The sequence below is a fragment of the Rhipicephalus sanguineus genome, chromosome 6 (genome assembly GCF_013339695.2).
Source record: "Rhipicephalus sanguineus isolate Rsan-2018 chromosome 6, BIME_Rsan_1.4, whole genome shotgun sequence".
Lineage (NCBI taxonomy): Eukaryota > Metazoa > Arthropoda > Arachnida > Ixodida > Ixodidae > Rhipicephalus > Rhipicephalus sanguineus.
Window position 1 is genome coordinate 158,999,203 of NC_051181.1, and position 11,839 is coordinate 159,011,041.

The window sequence follows — 11,839 nt, forward strand, 5'->3', positions numbered from 1 at the left end:
ATCTTTTAAAAAATTATTCGTTTAATAAACGGTCAAGTTATGGAGTAGTATGCACCATTCTACTTTCTCTAAAAATAATTATAACAAACAAGAGGACCGTTGAAGCCTGTAAAACCATAATAAACTCACTGTAGCTAAATTCTGGGACGAAGCTATACCTAGAAGGCATCACAAAAACGAATATAGTGTGCCCGAGAGTGTATGCAGAGGCAACAACCCTGCTGTGACCCCACCCCCTCACTACAGACACACGCACACACAGAAAGGCGGAATACTTTCGACGCGAGAAATTCCTCGCAGGAGCGACAGCCTTGCGTAGTGCTCGTAGTAAGCAGTGTTCAGTGGTCGTAAGTGACAGCAATATTAAGAAATGCGTGGTACTGAACAGCAGCGCACACAGCTGCCGTGCTGCCGCTGCTTTCGATTTCTTTTTATGTGGCCGTGCTTTCTATGGTGATTGAAAAGAGACAAAAGGCAACTTCCGCCAGAAAGCAAAAAAGGGTTGAAGACGACGAACGAAGCAAGGCGAGCGCTTGATCCCGCGTGCAGTGGAGTTAAAAGTATCGTTTGGAGTAAGCAATGGTGAAACCGATCGCCGAACCGTCCCGCCGATCCCGACGCCAACACTGTTTTCCCGAACGTTGCGTCGGCTTACGATGAAGCTCCCACCGAAAAGGAAAACACCAGCTCACTATGTTGTCGACCTTACGGTCTCCCTCGCGTGGACAGGTTTCCTGCAATAAAGCTAGCTTTTAGAAGCACAGGCATGAGATGTTAAATAATGCCCTTCCAGCGTGATTTGGTTGGGGGAAAAAACTCGTGTGTAACATACAGTTGATACTCGAAGAATGCCAAAGAAAACCAAATTTACTGTGCAGAGCAAAAAGGGCCCGCGTCCATTCGTTTAACAAATCCAGTTGTACCCTTCCGCAAAGAATTCGACTGCTTTACTCACTGAAGAGCAACAGCATAAGAGATCTGATCTCCTGCCTCTCCGCTTAACACGGTTGGCGCGCAATGTATAGGCCCGTGATCAGATTTTATATGATTATACACATGAGAACGCATCAAGACAGGCTAAAAGAGACAAGATGAAGCACCTTAAGAGAGACCTACATTTATCGACATTTCAGTGTTTGTATAAATATGAAGTTATTTTGCGTTTTGACAATGATGAGTTCTGCTGCCCAGAAGACAACTAACTTTAAGAATGTTTTGCAATAAGCTTATTTTAATATATTATTTTTTTTCAATAACTGCTAAAGATTTGTAGATTTTTGAATAAATGTTCATTTTCATGGCCCTTTAGCTCTTCCAAACATGTTGCTCGTTGTGTATTGAAAGGTGAAATGCATTATAAAGCATCACCACTTTAATTCGTTCTCGCTCTATTATTATCTATTGCGCTGTGACCAAGTTTACGCTCGAAGTGAAAAGTACGTCATGGTCGCCATGTTTTTACAGATAATTATTTTCTAAAAAATTGTTGTTAGCGGCCTCGCGCACTAAAGTCTGGCTACATGGTCGTATCCTCCTCCTCCGTTCTCCTCCTCCGAAAACAACATGGAAGAATACGCACGTGAACCATGGTAATTTTCTACTTTTTTCGTTATTTTACTTCTCGAAGTCGCCGAAAATTATTCGCTAAAATTAGAGAGGGGTCAGTGCAACGCTGTGACCAACCACAGTCAAATCTGTGCTATGTGTCGGGTATTTTCCAGCTTAAGCGAGAAGCCGCTATTGCATCATAGAGAGCTGTGAGATGTTGAGGCACTGCGGTCAAATCATTCGTAACGGATCAGTAGTTTTGCGTGTTCCCCCCAGAAAAATAAAGGATTATCACTAGCCTTTTACCCGAAAGCTGCCTTGCCGTTTCATTAAAAGCAGGCCTGGTTGTTAGTGCGTGTTGCCACTTAACTGACAGTTTTGGTTAGCCGTGAAAGTTCTCGCGGCTTTCACACGCGGCATAGCTGCGCATATTATGCGCTTATGTTACTGGCGACAAGTCGACACTTACGCCGGGAATACGTTTGGACAGCTGTTGCCGCGAACCACGCAGTTCTTTGAAACAGTTGGCATTTGGCCCCGGAAGCTACCATAGTAGCTCCCAAGGTCGAAAGTTGAATCAATAGCGGAGTCTCAGAACTAGCCGATATCTGTCGTCACTGGGTTTGATTCCCTCACACACAATAAAAAACATACATAAAGGCATACCTTTCTGTAGGCTCGTGCTTTCGGTGTTGTTAATTAGTTTGTGGAGAGAACGAAATCTTGTCTTTGCTGTCTTTACCCTAAGTGTTCCACTTGTTCCTTTCACCCTCATCATCAAATTAAGATATCTCTCATAACAAATTATGATTTGATTAACAGATGCAGATCAGCGCGATGGCGTGTAACTCAATATGAACATTATGCGCGAACCCACTGCACCCATCGAGGTGACTGAGCATTCAGCGGTTGAGCACAAGGTCGTAGGTTCGATTCCCAGCCGCGTTAACCGCATTCAGATGAAAATGCGAAAACCCTGCAGTATTTTACTTTGGGTACATCCGTTGGGCATGTGGAATATAATCCTGCCCATTACTGTATCTTCGTAATCCAAAAGAACAGTCAGCTGAGCCAGATGGTAAGCCATTTTTCTTGTGGCAATGATCGCAAAAAAATTAAACTCGAAGGAAGAAAGACAAACACTGCACTGACGCTAACAACTGACCCATGGAGTGCTTTGGGTGTGATGAGTTCAACTGTTTTTGTCATTGCAGTCCTGTTTCGTTATTGTTTCACGTAATAGTTTTAACATACCAATAACTTAATTTTAATATTAGGCAAGACACTTCTTAATATTGTTCCCCCATGGTTTTTGCACTGGCGTGAGGATACAAGAATGACAGTGGCACAAACAAGCAAAAATATAAGTGTGGTTCTAGCCCAGTTTTGAGACTGTAGGCATACTTCCGTTTTCATGAAAACCTATACCATCCTTAGTAGTGTACTTGTTTTTGTTCTCAAGCATTTTATGCTGCAGACACTACATGTGCTACAACGGTCACTTCATGCTGTGGCACATCTTTTGCACTCTCCTGCCTCGTTAGTGCACATATATGAATGGTGGCAGGTGCTCAGTTACATCTGCTGCATCTGAGGAAACGGGATGCCAGTCATGTAATCTGTTTTGTTAGGGAACTCTCTTGTCTCTATGATATATCACGCAAACACACATGATAAAAGTGGCTTGGCTGTCAAGATATTTAAGAGCACCCTGTGTTTTTTCTCTTCCAGCCCATGGCGCATTGTAGACGACTGCGGTGGTGCCTTCACCATGGGTGCCATTGGTGGGGCAGTATTTCAGAGCATAAAGGGCTTCAGAAATGCACCATCGGTGAGTCAGGATGCCAGTCCCTTGTCTTTACTAGCCTTTATCTGTAAAACGCACCGAGTGGTGATGTCTGTTAACTAGGTCTGTGAGGTACATTCATTGTTTCTAGGTAACTAGTCAAGCATTAGCAATATGCATCTGCCAAAATGCATACAATTTTTAGATTATTCATCTGCCTCATAACAATGGTTGCTTAATCAAAGTTTCTCTTACTTGATTCGGTAAATCATGTATCGCAGGGGAAAAGCAAAAAAAAAAGCCTCTTTATCACTAACATTGTCAAGGTGAGGAATTTTTGTATATGAAAGTTTCTATGCAGCTACTATTGGTGCTACTTGCCACAAGCATGCACTCTGTCTGATTAGTTCTTACTGTTTCAGCAATTTGCTTTTGCCATCTTCTGCTGGTAGCTTATTGTGACCAGCTCCTAATATGCAATAAACATTATTATGTTCTGAACTGGAACTGACAAATAAATTAGCATAACATGGTGTAAAATACACTATGATTGTGGCATATTTACCTTTAGTCATGAAGATTCTTTTTTTCGTCTGTGAGCCTTGAAAGTTCAAACTAGAATCCAGTGAATTTTCATATAATATGCTTTTTTCTCTCTTGTATGCATTGACTTCAATGCTCATATAGTGATGCCTATTTTTTTAAGGGCGTGAACCGCAGACTTCTTGGCAGCTTAGGCGCAATCAAGGAGAGAGCTCCCATCATAGGAGGTGAGAAAACGCAACCTTTCTATAATTGTTTTGAGCCTTGTCAAAAATCAAGTCTTTCTGCGATTTGCCCATATTCGCCTCGCTCCTCTGCATTTGTTTAAAAATAATAATTGGTATTAAGTTCGAGAGAGTGGCTGGTGGTACTTGTTGTTGCTGATCATTAACAATAATTTTTGTGCTGTGTGTACAGGAAACTTCGCAGTGTGGGGTGGCTTGTTCTCAACAATAGACTGCACTATGGTAAAGATTCGCAAGAAAGAAGACCCGTGGAATTCCATCACTAGCGGTGCTCTCACGGGAGCAATCTTGGCTGTCAGAAGTAAGGTTCTGTTTTTGCCAGATACAGGTCACTAGAAATCACAACAATACAAAATAATTATGTCTCATCTCAAAGTATGCTTTAAAATCTCAAAATAGCGCACCTTAAAATAAACTACTATAAAATGAAGTACTGCTCTTAAATGTTTCATTATATATCTTATTTAACAAATGCATCAAATTGTGTACAGGGCCACTGATTAAGCTTGTATGGTGGTTTACATCTTGTCAGCTGGTTACTACACGTAACTTCAATCAGCATGTAATGAAGGTGTTGCTCTGTGATGCAGCTAATATCAGTGCTGCTGTTGGAATATGAAACCTGATAATAAAGCATAGTCCTCTTTAAACTTGCAAGAAATTGGCTGCAGTACACTGTGTTTTCATGAGATACCACAAGTGCATTGTCTTATTGTGCTAGCTCGAAGTCTTGGTAGCTACGACACCATATTACCGCATGCATATTGTTTTACTTTTGATGGTGACCATTTTCCACTAGATTATCACTTGCCGATTTGTTACTTCGTGTCGTGTAAAGCACACCTGTCGTGCTTCTTGTTTACATGGTTTCTCAATGTGCTAATACTCAAAGACGGCAACCACAATGACGCCAATGGAAACTATCCATAGTTTATGCATGCTTGCAATAAACTAAGTCACACCTGACCACGACACATCATTCTCACAAGAAATTGGAGTCTGCCTCAAAAGCACATCACCTGCAGCTTTTAATGTATTTCGAGCAGCTGTTCCTATTCACTAATGGGTTTTCCTTGTGGGTTTCTTACAGATGGTGCAGGAGCAATGGTAGGATCAGCGGTTATAGGTAAGTTCATGTTCACTGGTAAATAGTGCCACATTTGCTAGTGCAATGGTACTTTATTCAATTTGCATGCTACAAGAAAACGTGGTGGGAGTACAGGCATTGCCATTCATTGATGTTAGCAGTACTCGATGCATCATTTAGCAGTACTCGATGAATCATCAGAATTTCTATAAAAATTATTTACAAAGACCCTGAGTCAACATGTTTGTGCGTTCAGAGGATCTCTGCAATTTAGTGGTTTGTCAAGATGGATGTGTAAGATGTTTGCCCCATATTCAGTCACTAATTTGGTGTACTTTGTTTGCAGGGGGTGTTCTATTGGCTCTGATTGAAGGCGTAGGAATATTGTTTACACGGTACTCTGCAGAGCAGTTCAAACCAGGTAAGCTTCTTTTGTCAGAAAAATGAAAGATCGAAATGTGGAACAAACTAACTTGAATATGACGGTAAAAGCATGTTTCCAGAGGTCCACTTGTTCGTTCTTGTATTGCAGAAAGGTTGATCTTGCTCAGACCTAGTAAATTACAGACACGCTGCAGAGCTTGAGGTTACAACGATGCAGCAGGGCTGAGCAGAGCTGCTGTCATAATAATAAAAGAAGTTTTGTGAAGCCCTACTTCTATGTTTTGTGTAAATGCAAGGTGTTGGGCACAGTGCTTGACAAAGATATTCTGCCATCTTGTCATCTCTGATTGGATCACATGGCTGCATTCTACTTGGCTCACTATTGCAACAATGATGCAGTTTGGCCGTGCCCAGAATAGTGCTTGTGATCAAGTTTTGAAGTGTTACATTGCAGTGATTTAAATGGTGGAAAGCAGAGAAGAGAAATATTAATTTGCTATGTTTACTTGCTTAGTGCTCACACCCTCTTTATTAGCCATCAAGATAATAGTACATGAAATACATATTTTTCCCAAGAGTAATCAATGCACCCTTGAGAATTGCTGCAGCAACTGTCATATTGTCCTTGCCATTGATCGTGTTAGGAAAGCAACATTTTGAAGCACAGGTGGCAAGAGCTTCTGCAACATTGTAATGTTTGTGAGTTGTGGCCAGCTAGCCAACATCGGCATTGTTTTTCGTCATGTCACTTCACCACGAGGTGATGTGGAAGTGACATGGCCATCTTCAAGTAGGATGCCTATGACAGCGACCATGCAGAAGTGGGGATATCAATAGCCACAGTTCATTGACACCAACAACATGCTGTTGGTCTCTGCCTTCAGCACGTACAGGCATGGTCACTGCTAAGGTGAATAAGGGAGCCCGTGGCTGTGCTCCAAGGAGCGCCATTCCCAGCACTGGAAGAAATTGCGACACAGTGCGGTCAAATCAACAGGCGGGCTTCAAGCACGTCGTCATCTACGGTTCCTCTTCACCGCCGCTCCCACTAGCGGTGATAACCAGCAACAAAATTTTGAGGCTGAAAGCCAAATCACGAACATGCACGGGTCTATATGTCAGCCAAATCACAGGAATGCAAGGATCTGTCCAGCTGTGATAATGTTTTCATTGTAAATATGGCTCCCGTGGGGGAGCTGAAACGTTAATAATAATAATAATATCTGGGGTTTAACGTCCCAAAACCACGATATGATTATGAGAGACTCCGTAGTGGAGGGCTCCGGAAATTTCGACCACCTGGGGTTCCTTAACGTGCACCTAAATCTAAGTACACGGGCCTCAAACGGAGCTGAAATGTTAATGCATTTGTTTTTTAGGATTATTTTGGTTGGTGTTCCGTGTTCCGTCTTTTAACAGGTCTGTATTATTCTTGAACAAAAGTTGATAAGAGAGCAGCTGCATCTGCACTGCCGTGACTAAAGAAGAGCTACATCGCAATAACTGTAGCAAGCGACAAGCTCAAAGCCTCAGCTGTCGATTTGATTCGCCTTCGCAACTTGTTTCACCAGGCAGGTGAAATCATGAGAGGAGGTGGCCCTCCTCTGAGCACTGCTATGCGCTCCTTGTTTACTTCAGCAGTGGCCGTAAAAGTGCCTTTATGCTTTACGTTTAGTTTCATCAAAATGTGACCCTTGGTACATATTGCAAGCTTTCTTTAGCATACATGCAGCTGCATTGTGGATCATCAATTTCAAGGTACAATCGTAAAACTGTTTCGTTTAATTTCTGAATTGTCAAAAAGTTTCCACGAGTTGTATTGACGCTCGCATATGTTTATACCATTATAAAATTTTACAGATCATAGTTATGACAAGATAGGTCTGTCATTTTCTTTGTTGCAGTGAATCCACAAATGGAGGACCCATCACAACTAGGAGGAACACCGTTTGGTGCCAGTTCGCAGTACCAGGGAATGTGAACAGCCTGCGCATTAGCGGCGGTGTGTGTAAAGGACTAATTCTGTGCAGCAGTTCACCGCAAGCACCTGTGGTGGAGAGCCACTCACCTCACTGTTTTCGGAGAAGATTGTTAGTTAGGCAGCCATGAGCATGGTGTCATGTGCATATTCAAATCCACTGATAAAGACTTCTTCCAAAGAGTGCCAGTCCCACATTGCTATGTGAATAAGTGGCACCTCTAATAAAAGAAAAGGAGTAGTTGTCCTCCGTGTTTGTGCCTCAGGATACCACTTTGAACAGTAGCTGTTTCTACACAAGTGTGACAGCAATCTATTGCACCTTAGATTTAGTCTGTTATGGGAATGTGATGTGCCAGAAAGTAAATGGGTCGCCTAGGTTTCACCTAAACTACATAGAACTACTGTATGCTATAGGGGTGCCCTTTGATTTAATATTTGGTAGTGTTCTTTATTCTATTTTTTATTTTGCTGTGGAATATTTATGGGTTTGTAAATAGGTATTAAAATTTTGAATTTCAGATATCAGTGTATCCTTTCTGAGACAATTCACAGGATGGCTATTTAAACTGGCAGGTAGAATTTGTTACTTTTCAAATAGAACCTAAATTGATTACAAAGTATATTTTCACACTTGTTCACACTTCAATATTTTATTTTTCTGCCATTGTAACTAAGAATACTTATTTTTAGGTTTGGATTGTGGGAAAAACTATAGCCTGTTAAAGTATTGCTATAATTCAGCAGTTGTACTCTGGTAAGAGTGAGTAAAATTGTTTGGAAATGCAATAATGTTATTTTGACCGCTACGTTTTTATGCTTGCCTAGGAACGTAGCAAAATGCGCATAAATTCTCGGTTTCTTTTCATCCCTGAAACATTTAGGGGCTTTTTTTTTTTCATTGTTCATCACTTCACACTGAGCTGCAGAGCTCTGCTCTGCAGCTCAGTGTGAAATGATGGAGAAATAAGAGGATAAGTGTGAAACAAGGAAAAGATTTGCAAACCCTTGCAGAGGATTTCACAGCAACGGAGTCATTATGGAAGTTTGTAGAGACAATGGACGAACATGTTTTAAGCTGAGGGCACTTCATATACGAAGTCTCGTTACTCATTAAAACCAGTGAATACACCAGCTAATATAGGTAGGGCAAAATGCTAACACAAGGCTAGGAACAGCAATGTATTTTTACTATAAAGTCTTTATATAATTTTTACTATGAAGTCTAATAGTTGATCTGATTTCCTTTTTGTTGTTTCTTAGCACTGTTATCCTCCCAAACACTTTCAGGCATGACAAGTAATATTGCACAATCAATAATAGACAGTGCTATTAGCAGCATAGAATTGTGCCCAATTCTAATACAGGTGAGCCATGGCATCTTCCTATGGGTGGAATGAACCCTTAATTGAGGGCCCAATCTGTCATTGAAGGTTCCACCCTAGCTGGTGCATAGCCAGAAATCTTATTTGTGGGGGTAATTTTAACCAGTGTTTATGTATGTTTGTTTGTGTGTGTTCGTATGTGTGCATGCATATATACTCATGCAAAATTGAACATTTTCGGAGAGGGAGGAGTTTGAATTCACCCCTCACCCCCCGGCTACGCTAGTGCACCCTAGGAATAAAATGCCTAAGCCAGATAATACAAATAACGGTCTTGCATTCCATACACATTCATCACCAAATGCTCTGGCATTGTGCAGAAGAGTGCACTTGCTGTGCCATTGGTAAAAAAAAAGGGTAAGTGTAGCTTGCACTCGAGGCGCCATGCTAAAGAGCCAGCGGAGCTGATGGGCACCCAGGCAGTCCTGGCTGTTGCTGTGTTGCCAAGTTTTGCAAACTTTTCTCTTTCTTTATTCCTCACTTTCTTTGTGTACGTCTTTTTTGTCTCTGTTTATTTCTTTCTCAGTCTTTCCATCTTTCGGTCCCTGCTTTGCTCTCTTCCCGCCTCCTCACCCTCAGATCTGTCACCTTCACCCCTTTCCCACCTCCTTGCAATATGCCATACTATACGAGGCTGTGCTATGCTCTGCTAGCGTGCCTGGATAGCCGAGGGGTTGAGACACTCGCCTTCGGATCGCGGGTACGAATCTCGTCTCTTCCTCTGTACTTATTTTTATTTCTTTCTCTCTCTACTCGTTGTCTCGACCGTCAGAGTTATTGCATTCCGCGCCCGAGAAATCGGCGCGCGCGTTCTGGGAGCCAAGCAGGAGATGACGACGACGATGAAGAGGACGAAGAGAGAGCGTGTCGGTTCATGATGATAATTTTTTTTGTTTCCGACAGACAGTTTACGCTCAGCTTAACCAGCTCCGCTGTTAATATGTTGTAGCGCTAGCACCTGACAACTCAACATATGTTTATGTCCTCAGAAAATAGGCTCGCATTCCTCGGTGGCATCAGGTCGCGCCAGCACTTCGCTGCCATTCCCTCTCAAAGAACTTCACAGTTTTCTCCATGACAGTACCGGTATTGCACTGGTGTAGCCAGAGGGGGGTTCAACCCCCTCCCCCCAAAAATTTTCAATTTTGCATGTGTATATATGCACGCGCACACACAAACGCACGAACATAAATAAAGGGTGGTTGAAACCCACCTTCGAAAAAAGTTTCTCGTTACGCTACTCGATTTTGTAACAGGTATAACGACATGTCTGCGACTACGGGGAAAACCTCATTTTAGTTAATGCGTCAAAAATGCGCATGGGGGTATACTTGGGGCCGAAGCGGCTATTCGCTGTTGTCGAGGTAACACCACGGCCGCCCCGTCGCGCCTGGAGCACGTCCCGACGAAAGCCGACACCGCGTACACGATAGCAGAGACTGGTGCGCATTCCCGCCCTCCCTCCAACTCTTCATGCACCCAGGCAGGCGTGCTCGTTCTTCACCCCTCTCAGACATCCGCGCCTCATCTTTACCGAAAGCGGATGCGCAGGAAAGAAGCGAGAGCTTGTCTGCACACGTGAGGCGGAGAAGTCACGCGTGCCTACTCGCGTGGACCAATCGAGCTTACGTCAGAGAAACCTCGCCATTTCCTCGCTTCTCTTTATTTCTTCGGGCCACTTCATTCTGGACCAATAACAAGGGCCCTCAGCACGAAATCACGAAGCTTTCTGGTTCGTAAGAGCTGTGTAAAACTTCGAACACTGAATCGAATAGCAGCCATTTGGGAAATACGAATATTTTAAAATATCAAACGCACCCAAATAAGCGCCAAGATTGGTGCAAAAGTATAAAAGCCCTTCGGCCATAAAGCGCGAGAGCTTACGTAGCGCAGCAGGCCACGTGTTATCGGGCCTTACTACGCAACGATCATTCGCGCTCTCTGAAGAGTATGGTGCGCTTGCAAAAAACCCGCTCATTTGTTCCCGGCGCTTCATCTGCGGTTCTCTCACGCTAAAATTAATAATATCCGCTCATCGTTTTAGAAATTTGTAAAAAACAAAAGCCATTCGAAAACCATCAGCAAAATTCAAAAGCGCAGACGCACATGTAGTTAACCGACTACATGACTGTGCGCCTGCGCTTTTGATTGTTTGCTGAAGATGATAGTGTTGCATGGTTTTTAGCCTCTTAATCTGCGAGATCACTGGGAATGAAACAGCATATTGCTTCTGAATAAATATTCGTTTGCAGCGGCGTACCAACTCGTTCGCGAGTGGGGAGATTTGAGGCGATTTTTTATATTCATAGAGCTGATCAGATGACTTGCTTTTCACAACTGTTTTAAATCAAGGAACAATCTGCACAAACAGATTGTGCAGGCTGGGGGGCCGCCCGGTGCTCGTGTCACTAAAAAAACAATGGCGATGACTGCTATTAGCGTGTACTCTCTTATTATTAATAACATTTTGGAAATATTACCGTGAAGTAAAAAAAAAAAAGGTTTAAAAAGTACACCCAAATTTAACCTGATCATCTGAGCATTCCATCAGCAAACTTCCCAGTCTTAGTTTGGCGTTGTAGATACGATGAGTATGAAGAACCTGCTATGACTCTAGTAAATAACTTAAATTCTCAGTTATTAAACAAAACATGCCGCTGACAAAGCAAGGTACTTTGCAGAAGTCTTCAGGATAAGCCGAGTGCCAATTTCTTTACTGTTAGAGCCTTCTAATATAAAGTCTTTCTTAAGAAGAAAACCAAGTTCAGTCGATTAATACTTAAGCAAACTACATTGAGCTGGTTGTGTGTAGTTATAAGATTATAAATGACTGCGAATTTATATGCTAGGTGTCGTTCCTTGACCTCCTACTTTTCCCAGCTT

The 11,839-nt window shown here is 42.5% G+C and overlaps 1 protein-coding gene across 1 annotated transcript; it reads left to right on the plus strand.

The window, feature by feature from the left end:
• The first annotated feature begins 1,494 nt into the window (after nt 1–1,494).
• Nucleotides 1,495–7,814, plus strand: LOC119396892 (mitochondrial import inner membrane translocase subunit Tim17-A). The gene is made up of 7 exons (XM_037664254.2): nt 1,495–1,589; nt 3,280–3,379; nt 4,041–4,104; nt 4,295–4,423; nt 5,213–5,248; nt 5,556–5,630; nt 7,498–7,814. The coding sequence occupies exons 1-7, from the start codon at nt 1,564–1,566 to the stop codon at nt 7,572–7,574; spliced, it is 507 nt and encodes a 168-aa protein (XP_037520182.1). The 5' UTR covers nt 1,495–1,563; the 3' UTR covers nt 7,575–7,814.
• The last annotated feature ends 4,025 nt before the right edge of the window (nt 7,815–11,839 follow it).